Source organism: Aotus nancymaae, unplaced genomic scaffold, assembly GCF_030222135.1.
Source record: "Aotus nancymaae isolate 86718 unplaced genomic scaffold, 86718_ANA_hifiasm-v0.15.2.pri h1tg000057l, whole genome shotgun sequence".
Lineage (NCBI taxonomy): Eukaryota > Metazoa > Chordata > Mammalia > Primates > Aotidae > Aotus > Aotus nancymaae.
This window is the reverse complement of record NW_026988471.1, coordinates 44,237,378-44,253,501: the sequence shown is the minus strand read 5'-3', so window position 1 is coordinate 44,253,501 and position 16,124 is coordinate 44,237,378. Positions and strand designations below refer to the sequence as shown.

At 35.9% G+C, this 16,124-nt stretch overlaps 1 protein-coding gene across 4 annotated transcripts in view; it reads left to right on the top strand.

Moving 5' to 3' along the window:
- Positions 1-16,124, top strand: part of SRBD1 (S1 RNA binding domain 1) — a 218,101-nt gene that overhangs the window by 176,816 nt on the left and 25,161 nt on the right. For 3 of the 4 annotated variants that reach the window (XM_012450583.2, XM_012450584.3, XM_012450586.3), the window contains exons 17-19: positions 3,229-3,335; positions 4,576-4,752; positions 8,529-8,708. In XM_012450583.2, coding sequence (XP_012306006.2) covers positions 3,229-3,335; positions 4,576-4,752; positions 8,529-8,708 — 464 coding nt within the window. The remainder of the gene's footprint in view (positions 1-3,228; positions 3,336-4,575; positions 4,753-8,528; positions 8,709-16,124) is intronic. The other variant, XM_012450585.2, reaches the window with a different exon arrangement.

Here is a 16,124-nt window from a genome sequence, read left to right as displayed (position 1 = left end):
GATTTTTGATTACTTATTGACTGTACTTAAAAGTTTGTTCAGATTTTGTATTTCTTCTTGAGTCAGTTTTGGCAATTTTGTTGTTCTTAGTGATTTGTCCATTTTTTATTCTCTTACCGTGTATCTAGTTTAATGTATATGGAACAGGAATGCATTTTTGCATTGTGTAAACATATCTAATTTAGTTTTGTGTGAAGTTACATTTAAACCATATAAAATAAATTCTCCATAAAACTGCCTTGCCTTGCACAATGCACTTATCATTTGAGCATTCCAGTTGCTCCACATTCACACCAGTATTTGGTATTTTCCATCATTTTCATTTTAGCCCTGTGGTAGGGATGTTCCAAGTAATTTTGGTTTTTAATTTTGAAATTTTAACACAGTCACCTGATAATGAATATCGTTACCAACAATACATCTGGGGTCTATCATTTTTATTGTTTTGCACATTTGTAAAACCATGTTTTAAATCAAGCTTATTTTAAAGTCTTGTAGTTATTATTTTCTCTATAAAACGTGGCTCAAGTCAAGTCAGAGATTACTGACTGGAGTCAACATTTTCTCTCAATTTTGTCACTATCAGCGCTTCCAAATCTGGTAGTTGAGCTTGCCTCTGTAGGTTTTACTTCACTATCCTTTTTTCTTATAAGTATAGAGTGATTCATTTTAAGGGCTGCTTGTACTAAATCAGTTAAAATACTACCATTGCTGAGAATTTGAAAAATGTTATACTTAATAACATTCTTTCTGAAAAATATACTGAAAGTTTGAAACTAAACTTTGTTGAAAGAATCAGCACTTTGCCAATAGATAAACTTCTCACATACTTTGCTTTATAACTCTGCTGAGTTACACTCTTTAACCTCTTCATTAATCATCAAATTGACCATCCGTATCAGAAGATCAAATGAGATGTCAGTGAACCAAATACCTATTCATGGCCAATTTATATTTCTCTCACATGATAATCTCAGTTGACTGCATTGTTCATTCCATTGTTCATTCGATATTAAGGATATGTGCAATATGCTCTGTGTGGTCTATTCTATTCCTTTATTTTTTTATGCTGGTGGCAAGTCACTAAATTAATTTTATGATCTATTAATTGATCATAACTTTCAGTTTGAAAAACATGAGTTTTAACCAGTCAGCATTGTCTGCTGGAGGTGGGACCAGCTTTCCCAAAGTGTGTGGCCTTACAGAAGTGGGATAAACGCTTGACACACGGTCAGGCTTCTATTTGAAAGAAGGAAAAGGGGGTTGACAACTAGAGGTAGGATAGGCAACCAAGATAATCTGCTGCAGAGACTGTAGCTTACTCATTTAACTGTCCTAAACAACTGGTATGCTTTGAAATACTATGTCAACTTGTTTCCCTTCATCTAATGGCTCCCAACTATTACTCTTCCTTTTTCCAGTTTGTTTATAGCTTTGTGTTTTTCCTCAGATATTTTTTCTTGTTGCTGTCATTGTGCTTGCCTTTACATTGTCATACTATCTCCTACCTGCTCATTTTTAAAAGTTCTCTTTTCATTTTGCTGCTTTTCATCTGCTTAGACAAAAGACTATCTTCTTAAAAGCTGTAGCTAAAGAATAACCAAGTTCTTGGTAAGAGCTTAGATTTTACTTTATGATCTTTTTCATGGTGATATTTGCTTATTAGATTTTTAAAATGCCATCTAAAATTTCTAGCTGTGGCCTGGCCAATTACCAATAAGTTATCTCTGAAATACAGAAGTACTCCTGTACCCTTTAGTCTTCCAGAACAAAAACTTCTGCTGTTATTAAATGGTAATAATGTAATCACAATACTTGGGGGGCTCTACTATGTTATATTCCTTGTTTTCTTTGATGCATGATGAAGAGAAATCTGCTGACCCAGAGATCATTAGTTTTAGAATCATGAGTAACATTAAATGTATTCATTGTTGTAACCTAGCTTCAGTTAGTCAACAAATACTTTAAAATATTGCATTTCACCAATTGTAAATGCACATTTTCTGACATTTTAACATCTCTGAAATCAGAGTGCAGCTTACAGTTCATGGTGTCCTACAGTTGCTGCTGTCCCTGTGGTAAATCGTGGTGCAGTTTCTGCATGAACTTGGTTGCTAATCCTAGCAACATAACTGAACTGCTTAGCTTTCACTGTTTTACTTAACAAGCCATTGAATAATAAACCATTTAGGGACCTTTCAGAAAAGGATATTTGTTGCTGTCCAAAATCTCTTCTGTTAATACCATCTGTTAAGATTAAGACAGTGCTACTATCTTCCAAGCTTGTAGGAATAAGCATCTGAAGCTTGAAAGAAAGTCCCAGAGACAATAGAGGATTGCTCTTTTAAGAAATGCTACATTATCAAGGATCTTGATAGCATAAAAAACAATACTGCATGGAAAACCTTAACACCTATGACTGAATATAAAAGTGATCAGAAGAATTGAACACTGAATGTGAAGAAATTTTTAGGAATACCTCAGCCAGTTTAGATTGCTTATATTTTTCTTATTTGTACATGATATAATGGTTCTTACAGTTTCTAAATAAGTCTAAGGAGCTCTTTCAATATTTAAAAAATAAATAAAAATTTTAAGCAATAAGAAAGCATGTGTCATGGTTTAATTGACTATTTTCTTCCTTAGTGGTATATAAAATAATGGTGCTTTAAATAAATAGTACTATCTTCAATTTGATGAAAAACAGTTTGATTTACTCTCTAAGTTACTATTATTATACTGCTTCCTCTTATAACTTACGTTTTCCCCTCCATAACACTGTAAGGCCATGTGTGAATGATAGAGACTATGTCTCATTGTGATCCAGCAGCCACAGTATTATCCAGGAACTTGTTAAAAGGAAATTCTTAGGCCCCACCCTACACCTGCTGAATCAAAAATCTGGATGTGGGCGTGTTAACAAGCCATACAGGTGATTTTAGTGCAAGCTAAAGTTTGAGAACCACTGCTCTGGGCAGAATTTCAGGCAAGGGAAAAATACTGGTACTGTTATATTCAAGTTAGGTATGTGCATAGCTTAAAGAGTAAGAAACTGCAGATGCCTTGACTTCAGCTTAATTATATCTGCTAACAGTGTGTTTAAGAGGAATGAAGAAATTTACAATGGTGTGTGTTAGCTAACTACCAGTAATACAGGCAGAGTAATGGAATAGTCCAAGAACTACATCTCCTTCACTTTTGATTGGTATTTGATCTTTGTCTTTTCAGCATGATGTATCCCAGACTTTACTCAAGGCAACACTGGACAGCGTTGTAGAAGAATGTGTCAGCTTTGTGGGAGTGGATATTAACATCTGTTCAGAAGTTTTGTTAAGGTGAGACAAGTCTGGGGCTAAAGATCACAGAATCTTGAGTTTAACTGGCTATCCAGTCCAAACTCGGCTAGAACAAGGGAACACATGTATAAAGTTGTCAAGTATAGAACATCTATGGGTTTATACATTGCTTTAAATAATCAGGGGAAGACATTTAAGAAAAGAATTACAACAGTTCACATTATCATTTTTAATATTCCAGGTCTAAAGTGAAAAGCATATGGTAACCATTGAGTGCATTAGTGTTGCTAATAGAATTTAAATAAGGTTAACATGGAAAAGAGCTGTTTCCCACCACATGAGAACAGAGATTTTTTACTAGTTCAGTCTCTTGCATGCATCTGTCAAACCTGGCAGTAACCAAAAGATAAATTCTGAGGGTTCAAGGTATGGTTACCATATTTTTACCCTGATTCCCCAAGAAACCTGTCAAAATTTTTATCATATTATAATCACATGTTATATACTCTTTTTTTTCCCCATGGTTTTAGAAGAGCTGCTATTTTGTTCATAATTTTGCATTTATTACACAAGTCTGCTAATGCAGCATGAAATTTCCTGATCTGGACCTTTTTCACTAAAACAGGTATAGCAGAAACTATCCCTTACATTTCAAGATGTTGATTTTCTAACATAGCTACAAACATTTCATAATTTTATATATGGAATTTCATAGTAGGATAGAGATTTTCTGAAATAATCTTTTAATACCAAGCAAACTACCTAATGATATAGTATTTATATATAATTTATACTAACCATGACAATTTTAGATAAGGACCTTTCTATAGTTCAGCTCTATATTACTAACACACAAAAAAGGTAGTACAACACAATTGTAGCGATTATAACTTCTGAGTCACTTTGTATGTACGCTGAAAAAAAATAGGCAAAATTATTACTTTATCCAGAAACATAAGGAATGTGAGTAGTATAGAAAAACTCTGAAGAACATTTTTTTCTTGCATCAGGGTTAGCCAGCTTACCAGCAACTTTATGACAGCTATTGGTTTTGTCATTATTTTTTTATTCTGTTGTCCTTCTTTCCTCTTGGACAACTCTTTTTCTCTCTTTGTATTTTTTTAATTTAACTCCCTTTTGGATTAATTTAACTTAGACATATGAGGATATGTCATTGCAGTTGTTTTTATGATTCAAATGTTTTACATCATTCTCTTTTCAGATGAGATCTTTGTTTTTTTTAGTTTGTCTTTTTTTTTTTTTTTTTTTTTTTTTTTAGGCATATTGCAGGACTCAATGCCAACAGAGCCAAAAATATTATTGAATGGCGAGAGAAAAATGGACCCTTTATCAACCGAGAACAGCTGAAGAAAGTGAAGGGGCTGGGTCCGAAATCCTTCCAACAGTGTGCTGGCTTCATCAGAATCAACCAGGATTATATCCGAACATTTTGCAGGTGATTATAAGCATACACTTTGATTATTTTGTCAACCTCCTCTCTTGTTATTGTTACCCAGCCTGCTACTGATTACCATAAATTCTAAGTGTCCATTGTTCATGCCTTCATTAAGTGTTGAGTGCCTGTCATTTGCTAGGCATTGGGAATATAGCAGTGAGCAAGTCAACAAATTCTGCATTCTCATGGAGTTGTATTTTAACGTGTGATACAGACAATAAGCAAACTAGTAAAATCAGTAGTTTCAGATGGCAAGAAGTGCTATAAAAATTAAAGCAGGGATATGTGACACTGTCTTAGTGGAGTAATACAACTACTTTAGAGTCATTATTTTAAAAAAATTTATTTCACCAGAGTTTGAATGAAATGAAGGAGCCAGCCTTCCAAGGATCAGAAGGAAAGCATTCCAAGCAAAGTGAACACTAAGTGTGCACAGTCCTAAGGCAGGACCAACTTTGGTGTATTCAGGAAATGAGGCAAAGGCCTACACAATTAGAGCATAGCAAATGGGAAGGACTGGTACAAGATAAGGTGACGATTGTGATTTCAAAATGACCACTTTATATTGCCATAGCTGTTCCCTAAGCATAGGTGTGTTTTCCAACTCCCTCCTCACTGAAAATGGACCAGACATTAATTATCAGTTGTGTGGATCAAGAGCTAAATTTCCTTACTTTCTAATCCTATCTAACAAAAGCTTGTTAGATAAACTTCTTATCATGGTATAATCATGAAAGAATAGCTTTTACATATCTGCTACTTTGGGACTACCTGGTTAATTCTTACGTATTTTTTTCTTTTGACAAAATTATAATAGAGGTCATATGGAAGATAACCTTTAATCTGGAAAAGACTGATTAAGCCTCACTAGAATACATTATAAAGCTATGGTAATTAAACAGTTTGTTTTTGATGTTGAAGTAGCACAGAATAAGGTCTGAAATCCACCAAAACATAGTTAGAATTTAGTTTATAGTAAAGGTGACATTTCAAATGGTAGGGAAAAATTGAATAATTATCTAATAAATGATATTATGACAACTGGTAGTAATTCCGTATGTGTGGAGGAAGCTGTAGTCCCCCTACTCACTCCTATACCCAAATAAATTACAGATTTATCATAAACTTAAATGTCAAAAAAAAGTAAAACTGTAAAAGTACCAGAAGAAAACATGGGAAAATCTTGCAGAGCATTAGAGTGATAGAAATTCTTTCTAAATAGATCATGAAACCTAGATGCCAGAATTGAAAAAAATTGAAGATAAAATGATCCTGTTTTTGTTAGTTTGTATGTTCTTTGAACACTTGGTTAGAAAACTCATAGGTCAGGCATGGTGGATCAGCTGAGGTCAGGAGTTCGTGACCAGCCTGGCCAACATGGCAAAACCCCGTCTCTACTAAAAATACCAAAATTAGCTGAATGTGGCGGCGCTCATCTGTAATCCCAGCTACCCAGGAGGCTGAGGCAGGAGAATCACTTGAATTCAGGAAGTGGAGGTTGCAGTGAGCCGAGATCATACCACTGCACTCCAGCCTGGGTATCTATCTCAAAAACAACAACAACAACAAAAAAAAAAAAACCACCAAAAAACTCACAGTATAAAATAAGAACAAAAAGTAAAAGATGCCACACAAGTCTCACTTGAAAAAGTTTCTTATATGTTGCTTCCAGAAAGTAAATTTAGAGTTATGTCACCTTGTATGTATATGCTTATTATTTCAAAAATGTATACACAAGGGATCAGGCTCTACAACTATTTGAAATTAGCCTTACTTGTTTCAGTCTTCTATGTCTCTTTCCAAATTATTACATATAAATTTCTATTTTCTATTCTTTATATTGTCTGGATAATATTTAATTGTATGGATGGGCTGTAATTTAGTCTAATCAGTGTCTTACTGATGAACATTCAGCTTGTTTTAAAGCCTTGTATTTTTCCAGCTGATAATTAGGTACTTCAAGATTTATGACTGTTACATCTCCTGAATTAGTTCATAGATTTATTCAGAATGGAATATTGCTATTTGTTTTGAAAGTTCTTTGCTAGCAGTGTTAGTATATTTGCCTTTTCAAAATATGCCTGGTATTTTATTTAATTTTTATACTTTTTATGACATTTAATTTTTGATGTGACTCTTGGAAACATATAGCTAGATTTCATGATTTTACTCAATCTGATATTAATACATTCATATTTGTTTTATTTATGTATACGTTTGGGCTTATTCTTTCTATGTGTTTTTCCTTCATCATGTTTTCTGATAATTCTTTTCCTTTTATGTTATTTATTAGATTTATTAGTTAACAAATTTTCTCTGTTCCTCTCCTTGTTTTCCCGTCTCATCTTTCTCTCTCCTTACTGATTTCAAAGTTGTACATCTGTTCTTTTGATGATCATCCTTAGATTTGTTTTGAGCTGACCTCTGGAGTTAATAGGTGTGTCTGTCCTCTTAGAGAAGGCTAGAAACAGGAGCCTTCCCAATGATAAGATGACTTGGGATTTTAGTTTCAGCCTGTCTCTCTCTTCTCTGTATATATATCTGTATCTATATCTACCCATATATATATATATGTATGTGTATATATATATATAAAATAACATATATATCTCTATATAATATTCTGTATCTCTATATCTTATCTATTCTATATCATATCTATATCATATATAGAGATATAGATACAGATATAGATAGCTACAGAAAGAGAGATATCTATAGGTAGATATACAGAGAGCATATATTATATTTCTATGTTACTATAATTTATGGTTTCTATACCTACCACTGTTTCTTGTAGTTCATATTAATCATTTTTCTTTGATTTATTGGTGTTTGCTAGAGTTTATCCTTAAGAAATTCTTTTTAGAGAGGTCATCTGGGTTATTCTTAAGTGCTTACATACCTGCAAATGATTTCAATTTCCCCTCCTGTTCGAATGTGAATTTGACTAGGTATGTGATTCTAGATTCAAAATCATTTTCTATCAGAACTTTTAAGATACTGTTCCACTGTGTTCGGACATCTGATGCTAGTCTAATTCTAGATCCTTTTGAAGTATTGTTTTAATTTTCTCTCTTGAAAGCCTTTTAGAATTTTAAAAATTATTTCTTGGTTTTTTTGAGACAGTCTCTCCCGGTGTTGCACAGACTGGAGCGCAGTGGCAGGATCTCAGCTCCCTGAAACCTCTGCCTCCCAGGTTCATGCGATTCTCCTGTCTCAGCCTCCCAAGTAGCTGGGACTACAGGCATGCGCCACCATGCTGGGCTAGTTTTTATATTTTTAGTAGAGACAGGGTTTCATCATGTTGGCCATGCTGGTCTTGAACTCCTGACCTTAGGTGATCTCCCCGCCTTGGCCTCCCAAAGTAATGGGATTACAGGCGTGAGCTACCACGCCTGGCCAAGTATGAGTCGTTTTCTATTCATCCTATTCTACACTCAATAGATTCTTTGAGACCTTGTTTTTCTTAGCTCGGAGAAATATTATTATTATTTTATTTCCCTTTATTTTCCTCTTTTCTCTCCTAGAATGCCAATTATATAGACAATCAGTTAAGAATGTTTTTGGCTTTAGGTAACAGAAAGCCTTTTTACCAGTGATTTAAACAAATAAGTGGTACTTTCTATGAAGTGAAAGGTCAGAATCTGGTTGCTGTTGTATATTTGTATGACAGAGAAATAAGCACATTTTAATTGGAAGACTTTTCTGCCCAACCTTCCCCCTTTTTTTAAAATGTGTGTGTGTGTGTGTTTTTTTTTTCTGGTTTTACGTAGTCAGCAAACTGAATCTTCAGGCCAGATTCAAGGAGTTGCTGTGACATCTTTAGCAGACGTTGAGGTCACAAATGAGAAGCAGGGCAAAAAGAAGAGCAAAACTGCAGTGAATGTTTTACTGAAGCCAAATCCTTTGGACCAAACTTGTATTCATCCAGAATCATATGACATAGCAATGAGGTAAGTCTGAAGTCCATATGAGAATTCTCCATATCCAGAGTGAGTTTTTTACAGCAAATGGCCTTTGTTTTGGCATAATGGAAACTGAAAAATATGACCCTGTTTAACGTGACAACATTTTTCAGAAGTTTCGCATTGCTGAGTTATGTGGCACATTATTTTATTTCAGTGAGGAATGAAACCATTATTCCTGGAGCACTGTCAAGCTAATAAACCCTGATACTAATGGTGAAGTGTGTGTAATGGAAATTGCATGGCACTCCCCTCTGTTTGTTTTGGAAATTAACAAGACACAGTTGACTAGCACCTGGCATACAGCTTGTGCTTTTCTGCAGATAAAACCCTTTGACAATAAACAGCCAACTCAGCTTTCTTAAGTAATACTATCTTTATTGATTATTAGAATCTAAGAAATGATGTACTTTTAATGAGCATACATGAACAGAATGACATGAGGGAGGCTTTTGAGTATAAGAGAAGTTTAAGGCATAAAAAAACCCTTTTTAATAGCATATTTAATTAGTTTTAAATTTTTTAAATTAGTTTGAAAACAGTGACTTGCTATATACCCAAATTTTTTAAAGATTCTTATTGAATTATATGACAGTATAACAAATATAGTGAATATTTTAACTTTTATTGAATCTAAAATGAGATTTTTAACTTGTTTTAAAATCACTTATATTTGATTATTTTAGTAAATGTCATTAATTTGCTTTCTTTTATTATTATTATTATTATAATACTTTAAGTTGTGGGGTAAATGCGTAGAACGTGCAGGTTTGTTACATAGGTAACACTTGCCATGGTGGTTTGCTGCATCCATCACCCTGTCATCTACATTAGGTATTTCTCCTAAGGCTGTCCCTCCACTAGCTCCCCACCCCCGCTATCCCTACCCTAGCCCCTCAGCCCCAGACAAGCCCTGGTGTGTGATGTTCCCCTCCCTGTGTCCATGTGTTCTCATTGTTCAACACCCACCTGTGAGTGAGAACATGCAGTGTTTGGTTTTCTCTTCTTATATCAGTTTGCTGAGAATGATAGTTTCCAGCTTTATCCATGTCCCTGCAAAGGACATGAACTCATCCTTTTTTATGGCTACATAGTATTCCATGGTATATATGTGCCACATTTTCTTTATCCAGTCTATCATTGATGGGCATTTGGGTTGTTTCCAAGTCTTTGCTATTGTGAACAGTGCTGCAGCAAACACATGTGTGCATGTGTCTTTATAATAGAATGATTCATAATTCTTTGGCTATATACCCAGTAATGGGATTGCTGGGTCAAATGGTATTTCTAGTCCTAGATCCTGAGGAATCGCCACACTGTATTCCATAATGGTTAATTTGCACTCCCACCAACAGTGTAAAAGCATTCCTATTTCTCTACATCCTCTCTAGCATCTATCGTCTCCTAATTTTTTAATGATCTCCATTCTAACTGGCATGAGATGGTATCTCATTGTGGTTTTGATTTGCATTTCTCTAATGACCAGTGATGATAAGCTTTTTTTCATGTTTGTTGACTGCATAAATGTCTTCTTTTGTGAAGTGTCTGTTCATATCCTTCACCCACTTTTTGATGGGGTTGATTTTTCTTGTAAATTTGTTTTAGTTCTTTGTGGATTCTGGATTTTAGCCCTTTGTCAGATGGGTAGATTGCAAAAATTTTTTCCAATTCTGTTAGTTGCTGGTTTACTCTAATGATAGTTTCTTTTGCTGTGCAGAAGATCTTAAGTTTAATTTGATCCCATTTGTCTGTTTTGGCTTTTGTTGCCATTGCTGTTGGTGTTTTAGTCATGAAGTCCTTGCCCATGCCTATGTCCTGAATGATATTGCCTAGGTTTTCTTCTAGGGTTTTTATGGTATTAGGTCTTATGTTTAAATCTTTAATCCATCTAGAGTTAATTTTTGTATGAGGGTGTAAGGAAGGGATCCAGTTTCAGCTTTCTGCATATGGCTAGCCAGTTTTCCCAATACCATTTATTAAATAGGGAATCCTTTCCCCATTGCTTGTTTTTGTCTGGTTTGTCAAAGATCAGATGGTTGTAGATGGATGGTGTTATTTATGAGGGCTCAGCTCTGTTCCCTTGGTCTATATATCTGTTTTGGTACCAGTACCATGCTGTTTTGGTTACTGTAGCCTTGTAGTATAGTTTGAAGTCAGGTAGCATGATGCCTCCAGCTTTGTGGGTTTTTTTTTTTTCTTCTTAGTATTGTCTTGGCTATGTGTGCTCTTTTTTGGTCCCATATGAAACTTAAGGAGGTTTTTTTTCCCAGTTCTGTGAAGAAAGCCAATGGTAGCTTGATGGGAATAGTATTGAATGTATAAATTACTTTGGGCATTATGGCTATTTTCACAATACTGATTCTTCCTAACCATGAGCATGGAATATTTTTCCATTTGTTTGTGTCCTCTCTTATTTCCTTGAGCAGTGGTTTGTAGTTCTTGAAGAGGTCCTTCACTTCCTTTTTTGTTCTATTCCTAGGTATTTGATTTTCTTTGTAGCAATTGTGAATGGGGGTTCGCTTGTGATTTGGCTCTCTGTTTGTCTCTTATTGGTGTATAGGTATGCTTGTGATTTTAGCACATTGATTTTGTATCCTGAGACTTTGCTAAAGAGATTTTGGGCCAAGACAATGGGGTCTTCTAAATATACAGTCATGTCATCTGCAAATAGAGACAATTTGACTTTCTGTTTTCCTAATTGAATACCCTTTATTTCTTTTTATTTTTATTTTACTTTAGGTACATACTATATCTGGCATTTCTTCCCATGTTATCCCTCCCCACCCCCGACTGTCTCTCCCCTACCCCTGCAACTGCCCCCAGTGTGTGATCCCCCTCTCCCTGAGTTATGTGTTCTTGTTCTTCATAACCCACCTATGAGTGAGAACATACGGTATTTGGCTTTCTGTTCTTGTGTCAGTTTGCTGAGAATAATGGTTTCCAGATTCATCAAAGTCCCTACAAAGGACACGAACTCATCGTTTTTTATGGCTGCATAGTATTCCATGGTGTCTGTGTACCACATTTTCTTTGTCCAGTCTATCATTGATGGGCATTTGGGTTGGTTCCAGGTCTTTGCTATTGTACACAGGTCTGCAATGGACATACGTGTGCATATGTCTTTATAGCAGAATGATTTATAGTTCTTTGGGTATATACCCAATAATGGGATTGCTGGGTCCAAATGGAATTTCTATTTCTAGATCCTCGAGAAATTGCCACACTGTCTTCCACAATGGTAGAACTAATTTACACTCCCACAACTATGTAAGAGTGTTCCTATTTCTCCACATCCTCTCCAGCATCTGGGTCTCCAGATTTTTTAATGATCACCATTCTAACTGGCATGAGATGATATCTTAGTGTGGTTTTGATTTGCATTTCTCTAATGACCAGTGATGGTGAGCATTTTTTTCATGTTTGTTGGCCTCATATATGTCTTCTTTTGAAAAGTGTTCATATCCTTCACCCACTTTTGAATGGGGTTGTTTTTTTCTCGTATATCTGTTTTAGTTCTTTGTAAATTCTGGATATTAGCCCTTTGTCAGATGAGTAGATTGCAAAAATTTTTTCCCATTCTGTTGGTTGCTGATTCGCTCTAATGATGGTTTCTTTTGTTATATAGAAGCTCTGGAGTTTAATTAGATTCCATTTGTCTATCTTGGCTTTTACTGCCATTGCTTTTGGTGTTTTAGTCATGAAGTCCTTGCCTATGCCTTTGTCCTGGATGGTTTTGTGTATGTTTTCTTCTAGTGTTTTTATGGTGTTAGGTTTTATGTTTAAATCTTTGATCCATCTGGAGTTAATTTTAGTGTAAGGTGGTAGGTAGGGGTCCAGTTTCTGCTTTCTGCACATGGCTAGGCAGTTTTCCAACACCATTTATTAAACATGGACTCCTTTCCCCATTGCTTGTTTTTGCCAGGTTTGTCAAAGATCAGATGGTTGTAGATGTGTGGTGTTTCTTCTGGGGTCTGTGTTCTGTTCCATTGGGCTATGTCTCTGTTTTGGTACCAGTACCATGTTGTTTTGATTACTGTAGCCTTGTAGTATAGTTTGTTGTCCAGCAGTGTGATGCCTCTGGCTTTGTTCTTTTTGTTTAGGATTGTCTTGGCTATGCAGGGTCTTTTGTGATTCCATATGAAGTTTAAAGTGGTTTTTTCCAGTTCTGTGAAGAAGGTCATTGGTAACTAGATGGGGATAGCGTTGAATCTATAGATTACTTTGGGCAGTATGGCTATTTGCGTGATATTGATTCTTCCTAACCATGAGCATGGAATGTTTCTCTGTCTGTTTGTGTCCTCTCTTATTTCGTTGAGCAGTGGTTTGTAGTTCTCCTTGAAGAGGTCCTTTACATCCTTTGTTAGTTGTATTCCTAGGTATTTTATTCTCTTTATAGCAATTGTGAATGGGAGTTCACTCTTGATTTGGCTCTCTGTTTGTCTGTTATTGGTATGTAGGAATGCTTGTGATTTCTGCACATTGATTTTGTATCCTGAGACTCTGCTGAAGTTGCTTATCAGTTTGAGAAGATTTTGGACTAAGACAGTGGGGTCTTCTAGATACACAGTCATGTCATCTGCAAATAGAGAAAGTTTGACTTCCTCCTTTCCTAATTGAATACCTTTATTTCTTTTTCTTGCCTGATTGCGCTGGCTAGAACTTCCAATACTGTGTTGAATAGGAGTGGTGAGAGAGGGCATCCTTGTCTAGTGCTTGATTTCAAAGGGAATTCCTCCAGCTTTTGCCCATTCAGTATGATATTGGCTGTAGGTTTGTCATATATAGCTTTTATCATTTTATGATACGTTCCATCATTACCTAGTTTATTGAGAGTTTTTAGCATGAAGGGCTGTTGAATTTTATCAAAGGCCTTCTCTGTAGCTATTGAGATAATCATATGGTTTTTGTCTTTGGTTCTGTTTATGTGGTGGATTATATTTATAGATTTGCATATATTGAACCAGCCTTGCATCCCTGGGATGAAGCCTACTTGATCATGATCCATAAGCTTCTTGATGTGCTGTTGCAATCTGTTTGCCAGTATTTTATTGAAGATTTTTGCGTCGATGTTCATCATGGATATTGGCCTGAAGTTTTCTTTTTTAGTTGAGTCTCTCCCTGGTTTTGGTATCAGGATGATGTTGGTCTCATAAAATGAGTTAGGGAGGATTCCCTCCTTTTGTATTGTTTGATACAGTTTCAGAAGGAATGGAACTAGCTCCTCTGTACATCTGGTAGAATTCGGCTGTGAACCCGTCTGGACCTGGACTTTTTTTTGGTTGGTAGGCTATTGATTGCTGCCTCTATTTCAGCCCTTGTTATTGGTCTATTCAGGGTTTCAGCTTCCTCCTGGTTTAGTCTTGGTAGAGTACAAGTGTCTAGGAATTTATCCATTTCTTCCTGGTTTATTGGTTTATGTAAGTAGAGCTGTTTATAGTAATCTCTGATGGTAGTTTGTATTTCTGTGGGATCAGTGGTGATACCCCCTTTATCGTTTTTTATTGCTTCTATTTGATTCTTCTCCCTTTTCTTTTTTATTAATCTGGCTAGCGGTCTATTTTGTTGATCTTTTCAAAAAACTAGCTCCTGGATTTATTGATTTTTTGAAGGGTTTTTTTTTTGTGTGTCTCTCTCCTTCAGTTCTGCTCTGATCTTAGTTATTTCTTGTCTTCTGCTAGCTTTTGAGTTTTCTTGATCTTGCTCCTCTAGCTCTTTCAATTTTGATGATAGGGTGTCGATTTTAGATCTTTCATCTCTTCTCTGGTGGGCATTTATTGCTATAAATTTCCCTCTTGACACTTCTTTAAAGGTTTCCTAGAGATTCTGGTAAGTTGTGTCTTCATTCTGGTTGGTTTCGAAGAACATCTTTGTTTCTGCCTTCATTTCATTGTTTATCCAGTTGACACTCAGAAGCAAGTTGTTCAGTTTCCAAGTGGTTGTGCGGGTTTGAGTGTGTTTCTTGATCCTGAGTTCTAGTCTGATTGCACTGTGGTCTGATAGACTGTTTGTTATGATTTCTGTTCTTTTGCATTTGCTTCCAATGATGTGGTCAATTTTAGAGTAAGTGCAATGTGGTGCTGAGAAAAATGTATATTCTGTGGATTTGGGGTGGAGCGTTCTGTATATATGTATTAGGTCCACTTGGTCCAGCTTTGCATTCAAGTCCTGGATATCCTTGTTAACTTTCTGTCTCGATCTGTCTAATATTGACGGTGGAGTGTTGAAGTCTCCCACTATTATTATGTGAGAATCTAAATCTTGTTTTAGGTCGTTAAGAACTTGCTTTATGTATCTGGGTGCTCCTGTGTTGGGGGTGTATATATTTAGGATACTTAGCTCTTCCTGCTGGATTGATCCTTTTACCATTATGCAGTGTCCTTCTTTGTCTCTTTTCATCTTTGTTGGTTTGAAGTCCATTTTATCAGAGACTAGGATTGTAACCCCTGCTTTTTTTTTTTCTCCATTTGCTTGGTAAATCTTCCATCCCTTTATTTTGAGTCTATGTGTCTTTGTATGTGATACGGGTTTCCTGAATACAGCACACCGATGGGTTCTGACTTTTTATCCAGTTTGCCAGCCTGTGTCTTTTGATTGGGGTGTTCAGGCCATTTATGTTCAATGTTAATATTGTTATGGGTGAATTTGATCCTGCCATTTTGTTACTGGCTGGTTTTCTTTCCCATAAGTTGACTCATTTTCTTCATTCCATTTTTGGTCTTTGCCAACTGGTTTGCTTTTGCAGTGACTGGTACTTGTTCCTTTCTGTGCTTAGTGTTTCTTTCAGGAGCTCTTATAGGGCAGGTCTGGTGGTGACAAAATCTCTCAATAATTCCTTGTCCGTAAAGAATTTTATTTCTCCTTCACTTACGAAGCTTAGTTTGGCTGGATTATGAGATTCTGGGTTGAAAGTTCTTTTCTTTAAGGATGTTGAATATTGGCCCCCACTCTCTTCTGGCTTGTAGGGTTTCTGCCGAGAGATCTGCTGTGAGTCTGATTGGCTTCCCTCTGTGGGTGGCCTGACCTTTCTCTCTGGCTGCCCTTAGCATTTTTTCCTTCATTTCAACTCTGGTGAATCTGATGATTATGTGGCTTGGGGTTGCTCTTCTTGAGGAATATCTTTGTGGAGTTATCTGTATTTCTTGAATTTGAAATTTGGACTGCCTTGCTAGGCTTGGGAAGTTCTCCTGGATAATATCCTGGAGCGTGTTTTCCAGCTTGAATTCATTCTCCCCATCATATTCAGGTACAGTGATCAAGCGTAGATTAGGTCTTTTCACATAATCCCATATTTCTTGGAGGCTTTGTTCATTTCTTTTCACTATTTTTTCCTGTCTTGCCTTCTCTTTTTATTTCATTAAGTTGATCTTCAATCTCTGATATCCTTTCTTCTGCTTGATCGATTTG